Here is a 24,714-nt window from a genome sequence, read left to right as displayed (position 1 = left end):
GCTACCAAGGCTGGAAATGGCATCCACATGTCTACCATAAAACCTTTTGAAATCTTTATTGGGGCCGTGAAAGTTGTAACCCTGATCAAACAACATTTGAGCAGGATTCGTTGACAGAACATGCTCACTTGTACCTCACACGTTGTGGAAGATAACAAAGGCTGCAGCTGGCGGAATATTCCTACACATAAAGGGAAGGTTGATTATTGGAAAGTTGAAGTGATCCCTTATGTCATACAAGCAGCTAACGGGATCGGATAGTCAGGCTCTCTGACTTGGCGGATGCATGTCACCGAATGCCAATTGCGTAGATTCATGCTTATGATGTCAATCGCTGGTTTGGCTGGTCCACATTATCATTTACAGACCGCCGTCATACAGCTGAAATATTGCTGAGAGCGGCGTTAAATAACAAACAAACAAACAAACAACTTTATATAGACAAACATGTAAGGTGTACTAGTAATCCATGTTGCCCAAATTTACGGTTCCTGCATGTATACTTGATTTATTTACGAAAATAACTGCACCTAGCCTATGTCAGATATGTCCAAAAATATGTTAACTAAATGAAACAAATATTGTTCAGTGCGGAAATTATACCAGATAACAGTGGTTGCATTAGGTACAGAGAACCGATTTCTGAAAGAACATATATTTTAAGGTCTGTGTCAAAACATGTATATAACGATCTGGTATATTTATCTTTTGTTCCAGACATAGCAGTGCCCACATGTCTAAAGTACGTAGAAAACGATCTTGTATGTTTACCCTTTGTTCCATCCGTACGTAGCAGTGCCCACATGTCTAAAGTATGTAGTAAACGATCTTGTATGTTTACCCTTTGTTCCATCCGTACGTAGCAGTGCCCACATGTCTAAAGTATGTAGTAAACGATCTTGTATGTTTACCCTTTGTTCCATCCGTACGTAGCAGTGCCCACATGTCTAAAGTATGTAGTAAACGATCTTGTATGTTTACCCTTTGTTCCATCCGTACGTAGCAGTGCCCACATGTCTAAAGTATGTAGTAAACGATCTTGTATGTTTACCCTTTGTTCCATCCGTACGTAGCAGTGCCCACATGTCTAAAGTATGTAGTAAACGATCTTGTATGTTTACCCTTTGTTCCATCCGTACGTAGCAGTGCCCACATGTCTAAAGTATGTAGTAAACGATCTTGTATGTTTACCTATTTTTTTATCCAGACGTAGCAGTGCCCACATGTCTAAAGTATATAGAAAACGATCTTGTATGTTTACCATTTTTTATCCATACATAGCAGTGCCCACATGTCTAGAGGATGTATAAAACGTTCTGGTATATTTACCCTTTGTCCCAACCATACATAGCAGTGCAGATGTGTCTTAAGTATGTAGAAAACTATCTTGTATGTTTACCTTTTTTCATCCAGACATAGGGGCGGTCGGGTAGCCTACTGGTTAAAGCGTTCGCTCGTCACGCTGAAGGCCCGGGTTCGATTCCCGACATGGGTACAATGTGTGAAGCCCATTTCTGGTGTCCCCCGCCGTGATATTGCTGGAATATTGCTAAAAGCCGCGTAAAACCATACTCACTCACTCATCCAGACATATCAGTGCAGACATGTCTAAAGCAGCTGTCTAACAAATCATGTATAATAATGTTTCTATATCCATCATAGAGAATCGAGATCCGGTGAACTGGTTATTTGTATGTCATAAGATGTGTTGCTGTTCTTACAGTATTCAAGCTTCTATTTTGTTGACGTACGAAAAAAGTAAAACTACGATCGGATTTGTGACGTGATTTCTTGATTCGTACAATTTGGAAGAATTGGGAGTAGGTCATACTTGGCCTTGTCATAAAAGGTATTAGCCTACTTATATTAAGATATAAGTCAACTGACACGGATCCTAACTCATTGGCTTGACAGAAATGATACGTGTAGGTGCGCATATATGTGTTCAAAAAGCCTAAAGTTCAATTAAAGGGAAATTAGGCTCGGCTGCATGTTTCCATATATCAGCGTAGGTCGAGACGCTTTAAGTAATGCCTCCTGTGGAACTGAGATATTGTCTGTATGGGATCGGAGTTACAATATTGTTAGATTGATCTAGATTATAACGCTTTGTTGAATGACGTTTCAGACCGCCAACTGAAATGCGCTTAACCTTCCAATACGTAGCCCAAGTGATTGGCCAAGTTATTAACTTTGGCTAGAGCAACAAACATATTTCAAGAACAGATAAGTTTTTTACTATGACTATTTGCTATTGACACTTTGATATTAATATTAAATATGGATAGCCTCGATATTGTTATTTTGATATTGACACCCTTGATATTAATACTTTGACTTGACACCCTTGCGTAGCCTAGTGGTTAAAGCGTTCGCTCGTCACGCCGAAGACCCGGGTTTGAATCCCGACATGGGTACAATGTGTGAAGGCCATTTCTGGTGTCCCCCGCCATGATATTGCTGGAATATTGCAAAAAGCCGCGTAAAAACATACTCACTCACTTGACACCCTTGATATTTATACTTTGATATTGTCACCCTTGATATTAATACTTTGACATTGACATTCTTGATATTAATATTTTGATATTGACACTTTGATATTTACACCTCGATATTAATACTTCGGTATTAACACCTTGATATTAATACTTTGATACTGTCCCTTTGATATTGACATTTTTAAAGTAATACTAACACCCTCGACAATAATACTTTGTTTGTTTGTTGTTTAACGCCACACTGAGCAATATTCCAGCTATATGAAGGCGGTCTGTAAATAATCGAGTCTGGATCAGGAAATCCAGGGACTGACCTCATGAGCATCGATCAACCCAATTGGGATCGATGACCGAGTCAGCGAGCCTGACCACCCGATCCCGTTAGTCGCCTAACCTGACAAGCATGGACTGCTGAAGATCTAAATAATACTTCGATATTGACAGCCTTGATATTTTTACCTTGATATTGCCACCCTTGATATGTTTACTTTGAAAATAAAACCCTTAATATAAATACGATTATATTGACACCTTGATATTGATTATTTTTACTGACACCCTTGATATTAATACTTTGATATTGACACCCTTGTAAGTAATACTTTTAAATTGACACCTTTGATTTTGATGCTTTCTTATTAACACTGTGATGCTGACACATTACCCTGCTATTTGACAGCGTTTGAATGAAGAACAACCAACGAGGAATTATGGATTATCTGCCCCCGGAGAATTAATTACATATGTTTCGAGCCTTGGCGAGGGTCTTCCAACATCAATTTACGAGGACGTATAATGCGAGTTGCGAATAGGCTATTCTACATATTACTAATAATTACTTTAGTGATAAAATGCGCAAGAATATGTGTATTTCGTGAGGTGTCCTTAAGATAGCATATGGGGCGGTCGGGTAGCCTACTGGTTAAAGCGTTCGTTCGTCACGTCGAAGACCCGGGTTCGATTCCCGACATGGGTACAATGTGTGAAGCCCATTTCTGGTGTTCCCCGCCATGATATTGCTGGAATATTGCTAAAAGCGGCGTAAAACCATACTCACTCACTCACTCACTCACACACTCACTAAGATATCCTCTCAGTTTTCTTCTGTTTTCTTCTGTTGTCACATAAAATCGTTTTCCATTATGTGCGCAACTGCGTTCATATGCTGTCACGTTCATAAAAATAGGAAAACAATGGAACTATCAGGAGCGAACTAGCCAACATGAAGATAAATCTCAGGAACTTGTACACTACACAGCCCAGTGCTTGACATCTTTGAGCATCGAGCCACGCACCCGATACCCGTAATTCGCCTCTTACGAAAAGCATACTATTAGTCGCTTGGCAAGCATGGCATATTCTAACCCGGATCTTTTACCGGTGTATCGCGATTATGTACATGCCGTCATATAGCTGAAATATTGCTGAGTGCGGCGTTAAACAACTAACCACTCAACACATGTCAGTCTCACGCCCACAGATAACCTAGCATAACCTCTATAAATATATTTCAAGCAATGTGTTCTGTTCACACTAACTCACATTTGGATAATGATGCACCATGGTAGCATATCCTTCTATTCAAACGGGCACTTAATACCACTGAATATTTTAAACAATATCAGATTTCCCACCTACAAAACACACGAGTGCCGTCATGGCCATATATAACAGTACACAAAGCAACCGCAATGCAATATGTTAAGAATTCATAATTCCGATGGAACAAGTGGTTCTCCTGCACTCCCTACCCCTAAACATGTTCCTGAATACTCCTACTCTGGCGCGATGACCGTTGACCAATGCCCAGCCTAAAGAGCGATATACTTGGTGAAGACCTACCTTACTGTGAAGAAAATCAGCAATAAACGTTTGCAGTGTGCAGTCTGGCAACGATCAAAAGGCTGTTCAGAGCAGCAGGTTGCGTAATGCTTCAGTTTCCAGTGTCTTATCTCTGTAGACTGCGGTCATATATTATCTCCCAAAGATAGGAACTGGCGGTGCGGGCTCGGCAGTTTTTTGCAATGCGACACAAAATCGGAATGTAAATTGACAGAGAGCTTCCGACTGCTCGAATGGTATTTAAGAAGGCTTTGAATGCATGACTTGTAGGAACACGTTTCGTGATATGAAAAGTGAGTTCAACAATACGTGGATGAAATCATATCGTTTCGCTGTCACGGGTTACTTGAAAGGCCCACAGTAAATATCAAGCATCGTTGTTTATTCACAATGATGCCACCAGGTGTGAGCAGATCCTACGGGTGAGCAGATCCTACCATACCAGTGATGTCACCGTGTTACATCGTGATCACCTTCTCATTCATATAGGTTATATATAGGTAATTATAAAAGGAGCAACACGTGGCTGTCGAGCACGGAGATGAGCTGCATTTTACGATTTCTAATCGTCTGACCCGTAACCTGATGAACGCTTGCAGCAACTTTTGTCGTTGACCTGGGACGTCCTGAACGAGCCTATCGTCATCATTTTGGGTTTATTGATACCATAGCCGCTAATCACAGACTTTGAAACTTATTGTCTGCCAGTTCCCAGCATGCCAATATCCCGTAGACCCTCCATGCATTGCGGACGCCGCATAGGTAGTTCATACACAATGAATGAAATCAAGTAAATCACAACTGTATGATAATCAGAATCAATAAGAGGCGCCACATTTCCCTGTACAGAGATGCGTGCCGTAAGGTCATCTTAGGTTCGAATCCCAGGTTCTCTATGTGTCTTGGTGTGTCAGTAACATGGCCCTGCTTGTCGGTTTCACCAAACGGTTAACGATTACAACATGACAACAAGCCTTTCTCTCACTTTAAGGTCACTCGCCGTGATTGAAATAAAGATATGTAAGGCTGATGATTGTGAGTTCGAATCCCAGATTCGCTCTGATTGTGGTTTGTCAGCATCAAACTCTGGTGCAACCCACGATGAAAAGTGTTTACAATTTTAGACCTTCATCAGTTCTTCCCACATAAAGCTGACATATAGTGATGCAGTTGTAATATTGTTCAAAGCAGCGTTAATACCTATATATTCATTCACTGGCTCAACAAAATGGTAAACGTCTAAGATATTCATCACTTTGTCCCGATTAAATCGACACGTCGTGATAACACTGAGAGACATTAGAAGCGGCGTTAGATCCAGCTTCATCAGCAAACACTGCAGATACCCAGAACCTTATGCCTCTTTTCTTTCGTTTAGCACGGATATTCGAGGCGAGGCCGATCAGCAGCGCCCCCGCTACGACTGCAGCTACTTTAATTCCACCGTGCGACTGTGCGACAACACCAACAGCGCCTGTCGCTTCTGTCCAAGATATTCTTGACACTGCGGCCGGTGTAGAAGGCAACCACTCGTGCCTGTTATAAGATAGACAGAACTACCTTGATCAAAATATCAAAATACTATGAGTTCATGAACACGCTTTCGCCCTCTGTCGTTGGGTGTAAAAGACAACTGAACTCGTCAAATACGTACAGCCCAGTGGCTCCCCACTAGTGGAACATATAAGGAGTTTATCATAGTGAATTTCAAATATTTATTTTCGGTCAACTATTTCTGTAGTGAATAAATCCAATTCGGCAGTCAGCATCATATTTCAAAGTGTCATTTGTGATTTGTCGAGTAATTGATGTTACATCAAACCCTATTACGTCACATTACATATTATGACGACTAAATACTCGCAAAGAAAAGTGTTAGCTATGAGTGTAGTTATAAGACACATGTAGCGGAGAGTAACTCTTAGCTCGGACGTTGGAATCCCTGTACTATATTTAGAATTTCGCGCACTCTTCAGGTTTAAAGGTATTATTTTGTGTCACGTGACCGTCACTTGATGTAAACAAGCAGAGCTTGTACATGACATCTGTCAGAAGCGATGGCTTCTGAAAACGCAGACGGTTCAAAACGCAAACCAAACTGGTCATCTGCCCATACCTTGCTCCTGGCCCAACCTGTTGATGAGCGGTCATGTCATGAGGATCAACAAACAGCAAGTGCATTAACATCTTCCTGCGGTAATACAACAATACACAATGTCACCGAGAACGTTCTATATTGGCGCTGTATGTCCTACATGTATTCGCTGTTTCTTGATCATTATGATCATGACTGTCAACTTCCTCCTTGTTCTGCGCATGCCTAGTTTGGAAGGCTGCGGTCTGTGTATTTTAGTGCTGCCGTTTTCACGTTTTCTGTAGCGTGCTCTCAGATTTGTGATGATCTTGATCTTAATTTTTGGTTAGGTTCTCATTGTTTTATGTTGCCGATTCCTTTTGCATTGTGGGGGCACGGGTGGCCCAGTCGTCTAAGGCGCCGCGATTCGCTGTGCAGAGTTGCGTCCTTTGGGCACGCCAGAAACCTATGATTGTGGGTTCGAATCCCAGTTCGCCCCGATTATGTTTCTAGGTTTGTCAGCACCATACCCGTGCTCGTGGGTTTCACCGAAGTGGTAAACGTCTGAGACCTGTATTACTTCTGGCTTTCCTCCTACATTAAGCTGCCACGCCGTGATATAACGGGAATACTGTTAAAAGCGGCGTTAAACCCAACTCACTCACTCACTCCTCTTGCATTGTAGGCACATGGCAGATTTCTGTTGCAATCTGTCAGTTGCCATTGGCAGGCCTGGTAAGGTCATTATCAAGGACAAATTTGCGCCGGGAGTGACGTCTCGGATGGAGGATGTGACGTGGGGGAGGTTGAAGCAAATGTTAATGCTGCTTTTCCAAATGTCGTACGTTCAAATGAGGATTGTGTGTACAACGACCAAAGTCAAGGTAGGACTGCTTTCAAGGGCCAGCTCAGAGGCACAGGTAGGCAATTACTATTATTATTCATTTGATTAACAAAATATCAAATATATAATTATTCATTTCCATGCTGCTGAAACCAATGGCTGGATATACATATTGATAAACTATATATCCATACAGCCTTGTATTCGCATTTGAGCAGGGTTCAGTATGTATTTGTCTCAACAGATCAGTCACGTGAAAGGTCACATGATCTTTTCATTCCACCTTGTTGACTAAATGTTTGAAAAGTTCGACGATAAAATCTAATGAATTCAAATTAACGTTTATGACAATATATTTTTAAGTATGGAAAATTATATCAGTATTGATACAGTGATCTTTACATAAAATAAATAAATGAATTATTGACTATGCAGTCTTGGCCTAATTGCTTGATTAATTCGACATTGTCAAAATGTTATGAAGATCTCAAAATATGTTTTAACATTATGACAATATTTTTTATTTTAATATAGAAAATGATACCAATATTAAAGCATTGTCATTTACATTCAAATAAATAGTTTATGAATTAGTAATGTCACTGCAGTTTTTTTCTAGTCGCAGCCGGGCACCCGCCATTTATCGTCACACATCTGCATATATTCGCTGAAAGCGGTCCCGTCAGGGCAAGGGCGATATATGCCTATTTGGAAGAAACACTCGCAATAGCGCTCGCAGTTGAAGGGGTCTCGATACAAACCATTCACACGTCCAAAGCAGAGAGGATTCCGAAAGAGGAGTACTGAAAAGTAAAAATAAATAAGTTGTTATAAATTCTGTGTTATTTTCAAACCGTTTACCGTATGGATACACAAGGGAGATCACGAATACCGGGTCCAAACGATCTAAGCCCAATCACTATCGTGAACAAGACTCATCGTCTTGTTATTAAGCCTCAAAAGTAAGCACTTCCTTCGTGATTGTACGTCTAGGTTAACTCTTCCTGCAGTTCAACTGGGATCCACGTTACTGTTGGGCTTTCATGCAGTGTAGATTGTATTGTCACTTTGGATGTTCCTACTTGTTGGACTAATGATTGGTGAAGCTACAGTCACACAGACAATGCGACCGCGATGCAACCTCTTGGCGAGTGATTTCCTTTGCGACCGACTGGCGATCGCTAAGATCGGTGCAACTACTTCTGCCCATATTTGGAATTCGGGTACGACCGCCGATCAATCAGGATAAGTTTTGCAACTTGTCAGTGATTGATCGGCAACTGTTCACCGCAGGTACGGCGAAATGTTTGCAACTTGCTGAGACCGATCGGTGACAAGTCAGCGAATCTTCGGTGACTTGTTGCAACTGAACGGGAATTGGTCGGTGACTGGTTTCGATCGATCACCGATCAAAACATAATGCATATAAAAAGGGTGCTTTTTCTGAATCAAATCATTTCTTTGCAAGTTATCAAGATGTTAACAGCAGAACAGTTGCAGTTCCTCCGCCTGCAGAGAATAAATCAAAATGTTGCAGTTGCTGCCATGATGATGTACAGAAGAATAAGACCGACAAGGCGAAGGCAGTATTGGCTGTGACATTGGAGCGCAAGAAGGCCACAGCTAGGAAACTATGGGAATCTGATGGCAGAGTTGGAGAGAGTAAGTCGTGGTGATTTCGTGGGCTACCTCCGAATGGAGCCTGTCAACACCGGACATCTCTGGCTCTTCCTCCTCACAGCAGTTGGCTCTACTGTATCTTCTACAATTTCTGGTTCTTTTGTTTTCCTGCCTTTACGGACCATAGTGATGGATGGAAATAATTGATGTGAACTACTTATGACAAAATGATGATGTAATGCACAGACAGGTCTTTTCAGAGACGCTGACAAGTTGCAAACCTAATGGCGAATGATCGACGCACGCTTGGAAACCACTTTACAACCGATCGACAACCAGTCACCCATGAAGCGCAGGTCGATCACCGCCTCATCACTGATCAATCACCGATAGGTCGCCACTAGGTTGCAAAGAGTCTACACCCTTGTGAATACGAAAACGATCGCCGCACAGTGGAAACCAATCCCCTGCGATTAAAATAACACCACTTATGGACCTCTAGGAGACCAATGAAACCTCCGAGGGACCAAATCTTGTGCGCATATTCAAAAGGCGGGTTGCGACCGAATGGGTTGTGCGACCGCTCTGAAACCTTGTAGCGACCTCAGTGAAACCTTTCGATACCCCTGAAACCTCATTGCAATTGTGAAATATTTTGGTCGCCAGGAGATTTTTTCGCGGTCGTATTGTCTGTGCGACTGAGTCTTAACTGGATAGTAAAATCCTCAACTCAACTTATGTTGACTGGACAATTTATTAGAAGCATATGATGTTTGAGTATATTTTATGGAATACTAGAAGGGACATTGTCTCGTTGTCGCATTGTCGACCTTCCAAAAACCAGCAAAAAGTGTCATAATTAACCAAAGCCCGACACATTTTTGATGGGGCGACAATGTGACAACGCGACATATTTTAACCTTGAAAAATGTCGCATTGTCGCGCTTTGGTAAAATATAAAGGATTATTCAAAGCGCGACAATTCGACAACGCGACAATGCGACAAATTGCCAAAATGTCACAAGGTCGCGCTTTGGTTAATTTTGACACGTTTTGTTTTTTGCTTTCGGAAGCGCGACAATGCGAAATGGCGACGATGTCTCTTCTAGTATTCCATAATATCTTGTTAGTTACATACACACCCAGCACGGTTTCACGACGAAGAATGGTAAAGATTCTTTTTACCCCTTGGGAGTTGTTCATATGACGGACAGTTTGCTCTAACACGTTTTGGTTTTGACCCCTGAGGCCCTTGAAGAGACAGGCCCGAGACCATTGTGACCAGAGTGAGTGAGTGAGTATGGTTTTACGCCGCTTTTAGCAATATTCCCACACTTTCACAGCGGGGTACACCCGAAATGGGCTACACACATTGTACTCATGTGGAGAATCGAACCCGGGTCTTCCTAGTGACGAGCGAACAATTTAATCACTAGGCTACCCCACCGCCTTCATTGTGACCAGAGCTACACTGTATGTGCCCCTGTGAATCTGAGACGCTATGACAGTGACGTTTTCAGTTGAATGAAATATAATTGAAATCTCGAAAATCTCCTTTTCGATACGGTACAGCCATACTTTTACCTACAGTGTTATTAATAAGTGTATACTTTCTAATTGTATCTCTAATTCTATTTTATCCTCATCTAATAAAACTATATATTGCCCCTCTGTGCTAAATGAATATATGTTCCAAGACAACCCCATGATCAAACTCATTCCCCTCTCCACCTGACCACCGATGCATATCTTTCAACATCCTCTATATATGCTGTATATTTGATTAAGATGTTAGATGACACTGTCAAAGTATAAGATCTAGAGTTGTGGTCGTTGCAGCGTTGCAGATTTTTAGGGGGAACGTGCCCATTGCCTCAGTTGGATCTTGGCGCTCAGATTTGACTATCCTATAATCTATGAAAGATGTACACATTGTTTAAAAATCAGTTTATGCAAGCGGGCAATGGCGAAGGAGGACAACTTGTTATGCTCTGCAAATGTAAAGTAATAGGCAGGTGTGAAGGAGCTGCAGATTACTGCGCAGAGTTATGTCCCTTAGCTAGGATCAGCCAGTGGCAGGTTCGAATCCACAATTCGCTTGCCTTGATCATGATCCATGTGTGTAAGTTTCTTCAACCTGGTAAACTTCTTAAACGTGTTGACGTTCGGCAATTCTATTTACATTAAGCTGAAACACCGTGGTTCATTTGAAATACTATTCAAATTGGCGTAGCGACTGCCCCCCCCCCCCCCCCACACACACACACACCACCACCACCACCAAGTCACACACACACATCCCCCCCCCACACACACACACCACACACACACACCACCACCACCACCAAGCCACACACACACACACACACGCACGCACGCACGCACGCACGCACGCGCACGCACACACACACACTACCACACACACAAGGGAAAATACACTGTCATAAAAGAGAATACACATTGCAGTTAAATATGCCTCTAACTATTTAGCCTCTCATGTATATGATTAAGAAGACCCCGAGGTAGATTGGGTTTTTTTGGCGACTAAATTGGATCGGGTGGTTACGGTTGTGATCGTACCCTGACAGCGTGGGACGGTGCTCATAATAACAACCACTGGGTTGTCATAAAGGGCAACACAGTTTTGTTATATCAATATTACCCATAGGGTCAAGGATATCAGTGAATTGTGTTTCAGTAATTCACGCTGAGAATTATCATTTCTGCTTCGTGCTGGTTTGCTAGTTCATTTCAATTGATTAATTGAATATATATGACAAATATTAAGTATGTGCCAAGCATGGGTATATATGTGTCAATCGTCGAACATAGGAAAGATGTAAATGCACCCCACATTGTGCTAGGGACTGTGTGTGTGTGTTTGTGTGTGTGTGTGTGTGTGTGTGTGTGCGTGCGTGCGTGCGTGCGTGCGTGCGTGCGTGGCTGCTCGTTGATGCTTCCGTCAGTGGTTCAAGACATACACTTTATTCTCTGAAAAGTATAAAGCAGTACAATTCACCTTTAATACATTTTTTAGGACATTCAGCGTAAAACTTGATGCAAAATTATTCTTTTCATCCCCTAAATCTGAAGAATTATCATCAGGTAGGTCCCTTAGCTGCTACATGCATTCGGCTGGGGACAAGACACGTGTTGAGAAACTGCATACAAGAGATACACATGGCTCATAGAGTGACAACTACGGCATCCATCCTACGACATCCATCCACGTTTCCCGTCAAGGATCGCAGTAGTGGTTGTGGTTATAGCGGAGCTGATTGTAAACCCCGAGTAGCGGCAGTAGAAATGGAATTGGGTCATTGTTCATAATAAAGTTTCATGTCATCATGTCCTGTCAACTTGTTGGTGTCAATCAAATACTTCGTTGTGCCAGTTGACGGATCGTCTTCGAATCCCAATCTGATTGCAACACACATTCAAATTTCTTTTATCCTAAACTGCCGGGCTAAAGAAAATATACATCTGAAACTTCACACTTCACTCACTCATGACTGAGTACTGTCAAATTGCGACCCCAAAGATCCTTGAGACGTCACATGTACATCACCTGTTGTGAGACACTCATTGATATGATGCATGTATTATCGCCTATGGTATCAGTATCAAATACATCACCTTCGAATAACCATTTCTTGTTTTTCCTCATTTGTAGCCACCATCAAACATGGACGTAAACTTGGTATCACCTAGCCAAATGCTGGTATATTGTTCAATCCTAATGTATGACAATCATCATACGGAAACACCTTCGACTAATAATCTCTAAGCCATACTCTCACTCACTCACTCACTAAACATAGACAATACAAGACAACACGAAATGTGACGCTGGTTTATTAGTACGCAGACGAGTGTTAGTGATGACGTCAACATCCGGGCACTCTGTACGGGAAGTCGCAGGCCTTAATGTCCTCGTTGAACGCCATGTATGGAGGGCAGTCGAGCACGAAGCCAAGCTGCATGTAGCATTGGTAGTACTTCGAGCAAATGTAGGGGTCACGGTATAGGCCGTTGGAACGGCCTTGACAGAAGTCCCCAATGTTTATCGCTGTAGCTGGAGAAGAGAGGTTAGTATGGGTTAGTAGTGTTAGTTTGAGTTTGATACAAATATGATACGCGGCGATATTCAACGCCTTATTTTGTTAGTTTGAGTAACAATAATATAATAAATGCCCATGGATAATATGCTCCCGGCGCATACACTGTTAGTTAAAAGACAGATTACAAAAGATAAGCGTTCAGTTGTGCTTTGAAAGCAGAATGGCATGGTACTGTCCTAAAATAGTCTGGAAGGTGGTTCCACTTGATGAGTGAGTTAAGATTTAACGTCACATAGACAATATGTCAGCCATTATCGTGACGAAGTTCCACGAGGTGAAGAGAAATTGACTTTAACGTCGCATTCAAGATTATTTCACACATAAGCTACGTGGATGCACGTGTGTGGTTAATTGTACTGGTCCAGACTTATGCCGGTTTTACTGAGCTGCTTCTCTGAGATATCATGCCGGAGTTCGAATTTTAAGCTCTCTGGCCAGACGTTCTATCCACTGCACCGTTGAGGCGACTTCTTTATTTGGATTAAACAAGGTCATCATAGCTAGATTGCCTGTTGTAAGGGCGGACCAGTTTCAATTTTTGTTTAAGGCTTTCTCGACTATTATAGACAGATACAAGTGTATCAATAAAATTAGGGTTGACAGGCGATCAGTTTTTCGTATGAACCACCGATCTCAAAATAGCGCTATAGAAAGTGTTTGTATATAATACATCTGTTTTAACTGTTGCAAACTGATGGCTAACACAATGACAAAACTGCCTTCCGATATGCCCCTATACAATGAATGGCAGAACGCCTCAAACAACATTAGAAAGAAAGTTCCTTGTAGATGATGACATGTAGTTAGTATGTGAGTATATCAATACATGGACAGCAACAACGAAATGTTAAACATGAAATGTTTTATTCTTGTTTTGACCCTTACCTTCTCATACTTGAAAGTGTGTCATGGGAGAATAACATCGTCGCTACATAGTACACGGCAGGTGGATTAACACTGTGTCTCGATAGTACACTTTTACTAGAGAGTGGGTAGAGTGTGAGTGAGTTGGGTTTAACGCCGCTTTTAATGTATTCCAGTTATATCACGGCGTGTCAGCTTAATGTGGGGGAAAAGCCTGGAGTGATGCAGATCTCAGACGTTTACCACTTCGGTGAACAGTGGGTAGAGAGAACACCGTGGATATATAGTACAATGTAGCTGGGCAGTACACAGTGGGTAGATAGAGCACTGTGGCTAGATGGAATACAGTGGATAGATGGTACACATTGGTGAGTTGAACCCGTTTCTAGGTACATAGAGTACACATTGGCTAGACAGAACACTGGTTAGATAGTGTCACATACTTCGAGACAAAGGATAGATGGGTGTATTTCGACTGAGAACCAAGAGAATGTCTTTCTATATTGTGACAGTGGAGTTCTCCATACTTAAATGCAGGGGGGGGAGCGCCGTTATTTAACCATATCGTATAAAAGGAGGCTGCTTGGACCAAAATATATCGCCGTAAATGATAATTATATCGATCCCTGTAGAGATTAGCATGCTGCACTACAGACAATTGACTATTGCGAATGTATGAATTAAACTTAATATAATACAGTCGATAACATTGGATGGAAGTTGTACTCACGGTTCCAAGTGGATTTTCTGGGTGTGTAAGGCCTCTGTGTGTAGGGCCTCTGTGTGGTACGGATTGGTGTGTATGGCTTTGGCGTTATTGGTTGAACAGTTAACCTCGGAGTGCTGGTAGTCGTGGTGCTAGTTGTACTTGTAGGTGGTGGAGCCGTAGTGACCTGAGGCCTCTTGCTGACGAAGTGTGTGGGCCCGGGTGTGTTGTTGCCACTGTTACATGGGACGTTGGCTGCACGGTCGCAATATTTGGTCTGAGGGTTGAAGCGCAACCCCACGGCACAGTTGACCCGGAAGGCCATGCCATTGGCACAGATGAAGTACTCCTCGCAGCTGTAGGGACTAGGGTAGAAGTCGCTAATTCGTCCATAGCAATTGAAGTCCTTGACGGGCTTAATGCGCGGCGTAGCTGGAACAAAGGATAGTGTATACCATCTTACATCTTCGCGAGGCAAGAGAGTTAACTGACTTTAAAAGTCCAGTTTCCACCCTTGCCGAACTAGTCTAGAATTACTGGGCTCGATCGTAGCGCCACCAGTGGCTATTACCAATTATGTCCCTTCTAAGCCTCTCCTATGAACCAATCAGATTCCACCTCTCGTATCACTTCCGTTTGCTTCACACAAAATGGTGGCGCCCTGTCAGGACGATCTGATCGATAATCAAATTCTATCTTGTGATAAAACGGGTCTTACATCACGTGAGCACCTTGATTCAAAACATGAAAAGATTTGAAAAATATCTGCTGACAACGAGTTGGTGGTGCACATGCTTTGCAAATCCTGCAATCGACCGAAATCTGCACGACAGTTTACGAACCGGATTTCGATTTCGGTGCGCGATTTTGATTGGACTATGCATAGATTCGTTAGTCCAGCCAAAATGTAACTCCATAATACCAGCCTAGTTCGGCAAGGGTGGAAACTTGACTTTTATAGTCAGTTAACTCTCTTGCCTCGGGAAGATAACCATCTAAAAGTCACAAAGAGGTCTTCGGTCTATCTTGGGATCGACATTTTGATATTCACGGTGAAGATTTTTTTGTAAAAAAATAATTTGTTCCTGATGAAGGTTGAAACACTAATTTCTCTTCTAGTTTTACAAAAAAGGGAATCGTTCGCCGGACATGTTGGATTGCCTGAGAAAAAATGATGTAAATGAAATACATTTCTTCGGCTATTCCATGAATGTTTGGAAGCAGTGAAGAAAAAAATACTAAGCAAATTCACTAGCAACATTCTCGGGGTCAACCTCCAGAATGTTAAATGGTGTGTCCCTTATGATGGAGTGAGTGGATGAGGCTTCGACACCTACGTATCTGCATCACAAGCTGAGAATATCTAAAGATGGGGGATCGCATACATGGTATGGGAACAGAGAATCCCCCCCGGGTGTCTTTCGATATAAAAGATATCAACGCTCGTCGACACGAGCGTGAGCTTCTTTTAATCATCCACAATACTTTTTCCAACGTTTTCTGTTGGTGAAGAGTAATGATCAGTGTTTTGACTGTAAAATGTACAGCCAATCAGCATCAGAAGATTAGTGTAGCTAATTGATTGAGACGTCATGGTAACCGATGACGTCACAATGGTCTGCAAAGCATTGTTTGGAATGATAAAGTCAATGGTCGTAACATGCGAGCTGATCTTTATGTATAATACACATTTTATCAATCGCTTGCACTAACTAAAAACATGCGGACGGGTGTTATAGGAAATACAGAGTTCTGAACAATGAAATATATCCATTTAAAGTTTTTTTCGCCAAAAGGTTTAACATGAACACCGTTATAGGATACATTGATGTAACACAACAATATACATACTCTTTTCTAATCTTTAAAGGGTTATACAAATGTCTGAAAATATTTCCTTGGTAATTTCACACCGGAAAATAAAGGTGCGTTAACACAATAGAATGGAGCATTTGAACAATAGAATAACGCCACAGAGTTGTTTTAATTAACATGAGTTCACATACCTTCAAAAAAGTCACAAATTTCGAGAGGTAACGCTTTTGTGAACTATTCTGAAAGATTATGTACAAATTGTAATCTAAACAATATCGAAGATCTGTATCATTTCACCCATCTTCCCGAAAATGCATTTCACCTTTATTTGTCCAACCTCCAACGTTATTCGAAAGCAATAGATACCAAATAAAAAAATAATTCGACTGTCAGTCCAACAATTCATTCGCCTTTTGGCTACCTCAAATTATCAACCTTTAACATCTGTTCTGTTATATCCCAAATATGCCTTCAAGACCAGAAATGAAACATGTGATTCCACTTGCAAACTGTATACTGTATGAACTTCCTGTATTTGGGCCTATGGCCCTTCCTAAATAAATATTGATATTTGAATTTGAAGTGAAAATCAAACATATCATAAAATCAACTGAGACGTACAGTTTATTTTGCGTCTCACGTTATTCATGAATACAATTCATGCAACCTCATATTAACTGATAAAAGTTCACATTAAATTTATACCAGCAATTACTGAGTACATTCTAATAGCATCTAGAGTTTAGATCCCGTGATTCCACTGCAAGATTGTGTTTACGATACTATTATTAGAGATAGTCATCAAAATGATTGTATGATGATTTTGCATGATGCTGTCATGTTTTTTACAGGTAAAACATGATTTCTTTTTATCTTAATGGGGTTTGTAAAATGATATTTAGATAGCATCAAACTTCAAATGAAATTGAAAGAAACAGAATTCGAGTAATACGTATAGGCAAGAAGACCTACAATAACACGTAACGTAAATACGTCAGGGTGGAATTTCTTTGTGCACACGTCAACAGTACAACATATTCATTAAACATATCTCGCAAGACAAATAATTAAATGAATTGTGAAGTCCCCAACCCGCCTTCAAACGGCTCTTAACGGTTATCGTAAGACAGAGACCATACAATAGTAACATATCGGTATGTAGTCTCTATATTAAAGCATAATAATCTTCCTATGATTGCTACATACTGTAAACAGGGCCGTTGGTGACGGGTGGTGGGTTCGTCACGACGACCTGCGGGGGAGTGTTGGGTTTCCGAGTGGTGATCGCTGGACGCTGAGTGGTGACGGAACCATGGTTAATATCCTGGTGCCTGGGGGTGAGGAAGTGTAACGGCATTAAACAAAGCTAACAGAGATCATGACATTCTTTTGAAGTTTACTAATTTTATTACTGAAAAAATGGTCTGTAACAGGAATTTATGAGGGGCTTTGACGTTTAAATCTGTCGGTTGGTGGAGATGAAACAGAATCCTTAAAATAATACCCGATGAATGGTGTTTTAAATTTCTGTGTTGTTTCTGTTTTAAGTTTTTAAAAAAACACACCAAAGAGAGTATTTCATTTGAGCATTTCTGTATATGCAAATATTTTCGATTTGCTTTTTATTAGCCAATCTCATTAAAATCATATCTTCTCGCTACCTTGAAACAAAGATCTGAGGACATCCCATTGCGGGTCACGTCAGAATGACCTTTCTAGTGAAATGAGTAGAAAGAAGTAGACATCAGCGAATCAGAAAGCAGCCTTCACGAGCACAAGTTTCAAACTAACAAAATATTTTGAGAAAGTTCTCTATTTAAAATTTGAAAACTGAATCAGCGAACAATCTGGAAGGTATAATACAGTACTTCCCACAGGCTATGGAAAGTCTCCTCAAATTTTAGATGTTTCACCCCATTGAAGCGAGAGATGGACGGTGAATTTGACGCAATCGGTCGTACAGCCATCAGATCTTTGTTGAGCGGTAGCGTGAAGAAGTGATTGTAATGAGCTGGTTTATTATCCAGACGAATCTTACCGTCGGCGACATAAAAAAACTTTCAATATGGCTCCTACTATATCCATTTGTAAGGTCGGCGGTACCGTAAAACAAGTATTAAAATGTAAGGCCTAACTGTGAATTTCTGTGATTTTGTTTATTATTGAAATAATAATGATAATCCATCATTAGCATCGTCCGCGACCTTGCGCGAGTGAGAGATTGAGGTTTAACGCCGCTATAAAGAGCATTAGACTTCAACTCCTGTAATGTGTACTCCTATCGCGGGGACCATAATCAGAGCGAACCTGGATTTGGAATCCATGATCATCGTATCGTGGCACGACTGCGGGACGCAACACTGCACAATGAATTGCAGCGCCTTAGACTACTGGGCCACCCGTGTTCCCACCGCCATTAAAGTGACAACAAACGGCATCATTGTAGATATAAAGACGTCACAGCATTGCCTACGCCTTAAAAAAACCTTTTAGATTATCATTATGTTTTATGGTTGTTTGGGATATATACTACTTATATTGTCCCCCCAAACAAATAAAAAATCTTACGGCCCTGGTCCTACACAGTTAGTTCTGTCTGGGGTGGCGAGTTCGTCCACGATGGCGTGGAGTAGGGGATAGGGGCCTTGGCCACAGTCGGCCCCTGAGAAGTCATCCAAGTCCAGGGCCCACACCATGACGCCTCCAAAACCGGACGACTTGATGTAGCACACCTGTAGCAAGAGGAGAACAGTGGGTTTGTTTCAGTGACAAAAGGGATGCCCTATGCAGTTCCTTATTAAGCCTTATTCCATGTTTTGTCTGGTGAACAATAGATTTGCTTTTGCATGTGTTTGTGACGGGTGCCACCAATGGGGTAGGATCCACTTACCATTTCGCGAACACCTGGTGTCATCACTGTTTGGTTGTGATTTAAAAACACATGCCTATGATGAAGTCGAAATAGTAAATTGGCTCTGAATATAACATGTTTTCAGTTATATCATTCCATTTTCAGCCATTAGACTTTCGAACATGCATGATAAATGTTTGTCTTCTGAGACCAGGTAAACGTTTCGAATCTTGTGAGTAAGTGAGTTTGGCTTAGCCCAGCTTGAACAGTATTTCAGCTACATCACAGCGTTTCAACCTGATGTGTGAGGTAAGCCCGAAGTGATGCTGGTCTCAGACGTTTACCACTTTGATGAAACCCACGAGCACGCGTATGGTGCTGACAAACCCAGAAATATAATCAGTGCTAATCAGGAATTCAAACCCACGACTATATGGGCGCAGATCTGCTGTGCGAATTACCGCTCTTCAGACGACCGGGCCACCTGTACTCCATAAAAGGATAACAGTATCGGCGAGTGCGTGAATGTGGCGTTGCCGCGCCGTTATAACGCTAGGATTTATTCAGGTACAAAACGCCGATGTGAGCTATCATTGTCTGAGTACTCAAAGTGAAAGAAATGGGGAACGGAATAGCTGATCTGCATCCAACAATTGTTTTCTTATTCCTCAGTGTTATCGAACATCATATCCAGATACCTCTTTTGTCTCCCCGAGAATGAAACTGGAACACAAAAGACTGTTTCCAGGACATTTTGTCGTCGTAACCCACCCACACCACCCCACAACCAACATTGGTGTATCTTCTCCCGGGGGCCCTGCTTGTCGTCGAAGCCCACACAACCCTTCATCCAGCATCTGCTTAACTTCTCCCGGAGGCCCTGCTTGTCGTCGTAGCCCACTCCACTCTACATCCAGCATCTGCTTAACTTCTCCAGGAGGCCCTGATTGTCGTCGAAGCCCACTCCACCCTACATCCAGCATCTGCTTAACCTCTCCCGGAGGCCCTGCTTGTCGTCGAAGGACTCTTCACCCTTTATCCAGCATCTGCTTAACTTCTCCCGGAGGCCCTGATTGTCGTCGAAGCCCACACCACCCTACATCCAGCATCTGCTTAACTTCTCCCGGAGGCCCTGATTGTCGTCGAAGCCCACACCACCCTTCATCCAGCATCTGCTTAACTTCTCTCGGGGGCCCTGCTTGTCGTCGAAGCCCACACCACCCTTCATCCAGCATCTGCTTAACTTCTCACGGAGGCCCTAATTGTCGTCGAAGCCCACACCACCCTTCATTCAGCATCTGCTTCACTTCTCGAGGAGACCCTGCTTGTAGTCGAAGCCCACACCACCCTACATCCAGCATCTGCTTAACTTCTCCCGGAGGCCCTGCTTGTCGTCGAAGCCCACACCACCCTTCATTCAGCATCTGCTTAACTTCTCCAGGAGGCCCTGCTTGTCGTCGAAGCCCACACCACCCTACATCCAGCATCTGCTTAACTTCTCCCGGAGGCCCTAATTGTCGTCGAAGCCCACACCACCCTACATCCAGCATCTGCTTAACTTCTCCCGGAGGCCCTGATTGTCGTCGAAGCCCACACCACCCTTCATTCAGCATCTGCTTAACTTCTCCAGGAGGCCCTGCTTGTCGTCGAAGCCCACACCACCCTACATCCAGCATCTGCTTAACTTCTCCCGGAGGCCCTAATTGTCGTCGAAGCCCACACCACCCTTCATTCAGCATCTGCTTAACTTCTCCAGGAGGCCCTGCTTGTAGTCGAAGCCCACACCACCCTACATCCAGCATCTGCTTAACTTCTCCCGGAGGCCCTGCTTGTAGTCGAAGCCCACACCACCCTACATCCAGCATCTGCTTAACTTCTCCCGGAGGCCCTAATTGTCGTCGAAGCCCACACCACCCTTCATTCAGCATCTGCTTAACTTCTCCAGGAGGCCCTGCTTGTAGTCGAAGCCCACACCACCCTACATCCAGCATCTGCTTAACTTCTCCCGGAGGCCCTGCTTGTAGTCGAAGCCCACACCACCCTACATCCAGCATCTGCTTAACTTCTCCCGGAGGCCCTGCTTGTCGTCGTAGCTCTCCACCCTACATCCAGTATCTGCTTAACTCAGTTTGTAGTCATATCCCACCCACTTCACCCCGCATCCAACATGTGTTTATCTTCTGTCGGAGGCTCAGTTTGTCGTCATATCCCACCCACTCCACCCTACATCCAACATATGCTTGCTTACCTTCTGCCGGAGACTCAGTTTGTCGTCATATCCTCCCACTTTACACCGCGTCCAACATGCGCTTACCTTCTGCCGGAGACTCAGTTTGTCATTATATCCCACCCACTTCACCCCGCGTCCAACATGCGCTTACCTTCTGCCGGAGACTCAGTTTGTCGTCATATCCAACCCACTTCACCCCGCGTCCAACATGCGCTTACCCTCTGCCGGAGACTCAGTTTGTCGTCATATCCCACCCACTTCACCCCGCATCCAACATGCGCTTACATTCTGGCAGAGACTCAGTTTGTCATCATATCCCACCCACTTCACCCCGCGTCCAACATGCACTTACATTCTGGCAGAGACTCAGTTTGTCATCATATCCCACCCACTTCACCCCGCGTCCAACATGCACTTACATTCTGCCGGAGACTCAGTTTGTCATCATATCCCACCCACTTCACCCCGCGTCCAATATGCGCTTACCTTCTGGCAGAGACCCAGTTTGTCATCATATCCCACCCACTCCACCCTGCATCCAATATGCGCTTACCTTCTGGCAGAGACTCAGTTTGTCGTCATATCCCACCCACTTCACCCCGCATCCAACATGCGCTTACATTCTGGCAGAGACCCAGTTTGTCGTCATATCCCACCCACTTCACCCCGCATCCAACATGCGCTTACATTCTGGCAGAGACTCAGTTTGTCGTCATATCCCACCCACTCCACCATGCATCCAATATGCGCTTACCTTCTGGCAGAGACTCAGTTTGTCGTCATATCCCACCCACTCCACCCTGCATCCAATATGCGCTTACCTTCTGGCAGAGACCCAGTTTGTCATCATATCCCACCCACTCCACCCTGCATCCAATATGCGCTTACATTCTGGCAGAGACTCAGTTTGTCGTCATATCCCACCCACTCCACCCTGCATCCAATATGCGCTTACCTTCTGGCTGAGACTCAGTTTGTCGTCATATCCCACCCACTGGTCGCCTCGGGTAATATAGCGGACACGCTGTTCGGGAATATCAACAACCCTGCCACCATTTTGCTCCATTTCACAAATCTGGAACCAGAACAATTCTTGTTCATGTTGACCAAGGTTCAAATGGTAAGTGAAATTCAATAATGATGGTTTAAAAGAAGTTGTGAAAAATCAGTGACATTTCGCACTCATTACTTAAAAAGCATAAAACTTTCATATGAGTTTCAAAAGGAAAATTGATATTGTGAAATAATTTATATCGAAAGTGGATATGTGTATGAACAACCATAACATTTCCTTACAAAATCGTCATGGCATTTATTTAATTCTTAAATTAAATGAATATAAGCAGTTTATTTCTCAAACATAAAAATGATCCAAGAGCTACTGTTTCGAACCAAAAGCTCACGTGTCACGGATATCGAAATATGTTTTGAAGTGAAGTCGCTGTCCAGTTTATGTACGCTTCACTCACCTCCTGGTAAGACAGGAAGCCCTTCTCGCGTGTGTACGGTCCTGCTGTGCCGGGGCCACTGGCAGGTGCACCTAGGGTGTTGTCAGCAGTTGACAGGGTGAACGTGCGACCATATAGAGCCAAGCCTATGTTTAGTTTCTCTTTGGGAGCGCCCATCTTCACCCAGTATTCAGCTGCCCAATGCTAAAACAAAATTGATTTGAAAATATTCTATTCACAAAATCAAAAAGCGAAAAGTTTACTGTATCCTCGCCTTACTTTATACATGTGGGTACAAGGTTATGTATTTTCCTGTTAAAAATATATTATGCAAACCTGCTGATGGTCGGCATTCAAGGGACTGGTCCATGTTAGAATGCGGCATGGTTTCTCAGTGGGCGAGCACTACACAACCGGCATAGGTCAAGGTACAAGTACAAGCAGCCACGCACACACGCACATGTGCATGCACGTCTCTATATAAGTGCAATAATCTTGCACGCGACGTTAAACCCCATTCCAACTCACAAAAACTTTTAGATTTCTTAATGATTCCATGCACATTATGAACTGTTTCCAAATGACACATTCCTGAAAACGTTCAGTCTGTAGCTCACCTATCACGGATATAGAGTGAGTGAGTTAGTTGGGCTTAACGCCGCTTTAAACCCGAAGTAATGCAGGTCTCAGACGTTTACCACTTTGGTGAAACCCACGAGCACGGGTATGGTGCTGACACACCAAGAAACATACTCGGGGTGAACCGGTATTCGAACCCAATGACAATGGGTATGTAATATCTGTCCAGTGGGAATAGACACGAATTTTTCTGTACATTGTATTCTACCAAATAACAACTTCTGAACTTTCGTCTTTGTATAGTAGACTGTAATTAGTCTTCGCGTTAACTTCAATCTGTTTTGGGTGTGTTTCTTTGTCAATCAGTCAAATGTTATGCAGCCCTCGCATACAATGACTTACGCTGATAGGGTCCTCGTTATTGTAACGCACTTTAACACCATCTATTATCCTACTCAACCTGCACCCTCTCAAGGATTCCTTGTATTATTTACGTCATTACTAAGGCAGCCTGGTATGCCTTCTGCAAATGCACTGACGACAGAGAGCAAGATGTGCTGTTTTTACAAACGCCCGGAAGTTGAGCAGGACTTCCGCCTTGAAACTCCGCCCACCTCATACATGTCTGACCTGGAAACACCGCCCACCTCATATATGTCTGACATGTAAACTCCGCCTACCTCATGTATGCCAGATCTGGAAACACCGCCCACCTCATGTATGTCTGACATGTAAACTCCACCCACCTCATATATGTCTGACATGTAAACTCAACCCTCCTCATATATGTCTGACATGGAAACACCGTCCACATCATGTATGTCTGACATGGAAAAACCGCCCACCTCATATATGTCTGACATGGAAACACCGCCAACCTCATGTATGTCTGACACGGAACACCGCCAACCTCATAAATGTCTGACCTGGAATCACCGCCCACCTCATGTATGTCTGACATGTAAACTCCGCCCACCTCATGTATGTCTGACATGGTAACACCGCCAACCTCATATATGTCTGACATGGAAACACCGCCAACCTCATATATGTCTGACATGGAAAAACCACCCACCTCATGTATGTCTGACATGTAACCTCCGCCAACATCATGTATGTCTGACATGGAAACACCGCCAACCTCATATATGTCTGACATGGAAACACCGCCAACCTCATATATGTCTGACATGGAAAAACCGCCCACCTCATGTATGTC

The 24,714-nt window shown here is 43.0% G+C and overlaps 1 protein-coding gene and 1 long non-coding RNA gene across 2 annotated transcripts in view; one reads left to right on the top strand and one right to left on the bottom strand.

Moving 5' to 3' along the window:
• Positions 1 to 24,714, bottom strand: part of LOC124134341 (probable chitinase 10) — a 55,016-nt gene that overhangs the window by 15,971 nt on the left and 14,331 nt on the right. Inside the window, exons 7-12 of the mRNA XM_048392860.1 lie at positions 22,938 to 23,120; positions 22,424 to 22,543; positions 18,956 to 19,119; positions 17,594 to 17,718; positions 14,597 to 15,004; positions 12,772 to 12,956 (exon numbers count right to left, since the gene is read on the bottom strand). Coding sequence (XP_048248817.1) covers positions 12,772 to 12,956; positions 14,597 to 15,004; positions 17,594 to 17,718; positions 18,956 to 19,119; positions 22,424 to 22,543; positions 22,938 to 23,120 — 1,185 coding nt within the window. The remainder of the gene's footprint in view (positions 1 to 12,771; positions 12,957 to 14,596; positions 15,005 to 17,593; positions 17,719 to 18,955; positions 19,120 to 22,423; positions 22,544 to 22,937; positions 23,121 to 24,714) is intronic.
• Positions 720 to 8,056, top strand: LOC125377967. Its single transcript, XR_007219921.1, has 3 exons — positions 720 to 742; positions 7,103 to 7,337; positions 7,881 to 8,056. It is a non-coding gene; the product is annotated as an uncharacterized LOC125377967 (long non-coding RNA).

This window comes from Haliotis rufescens, unplaced genomic scaffold (assembly GCF_023055435.1).
Source record: "Haliotis rufescens isolate VD_foot unplaced genomic scaffold, xgHalRufe1.0.p SCAF_11, whole genome shotgun sequence".
NCBI classification, from domain to species: Eukaryota; Metazoa; Mollusca; class Gastropoda; order Lepetellida; family Haliotidae; genus Haliotis; species Haliotis rufescens.
Note: the sequence above shows the minus strand (reverse complement) of the source record. Positions and strands in the feature narration are given on the sequence as shown.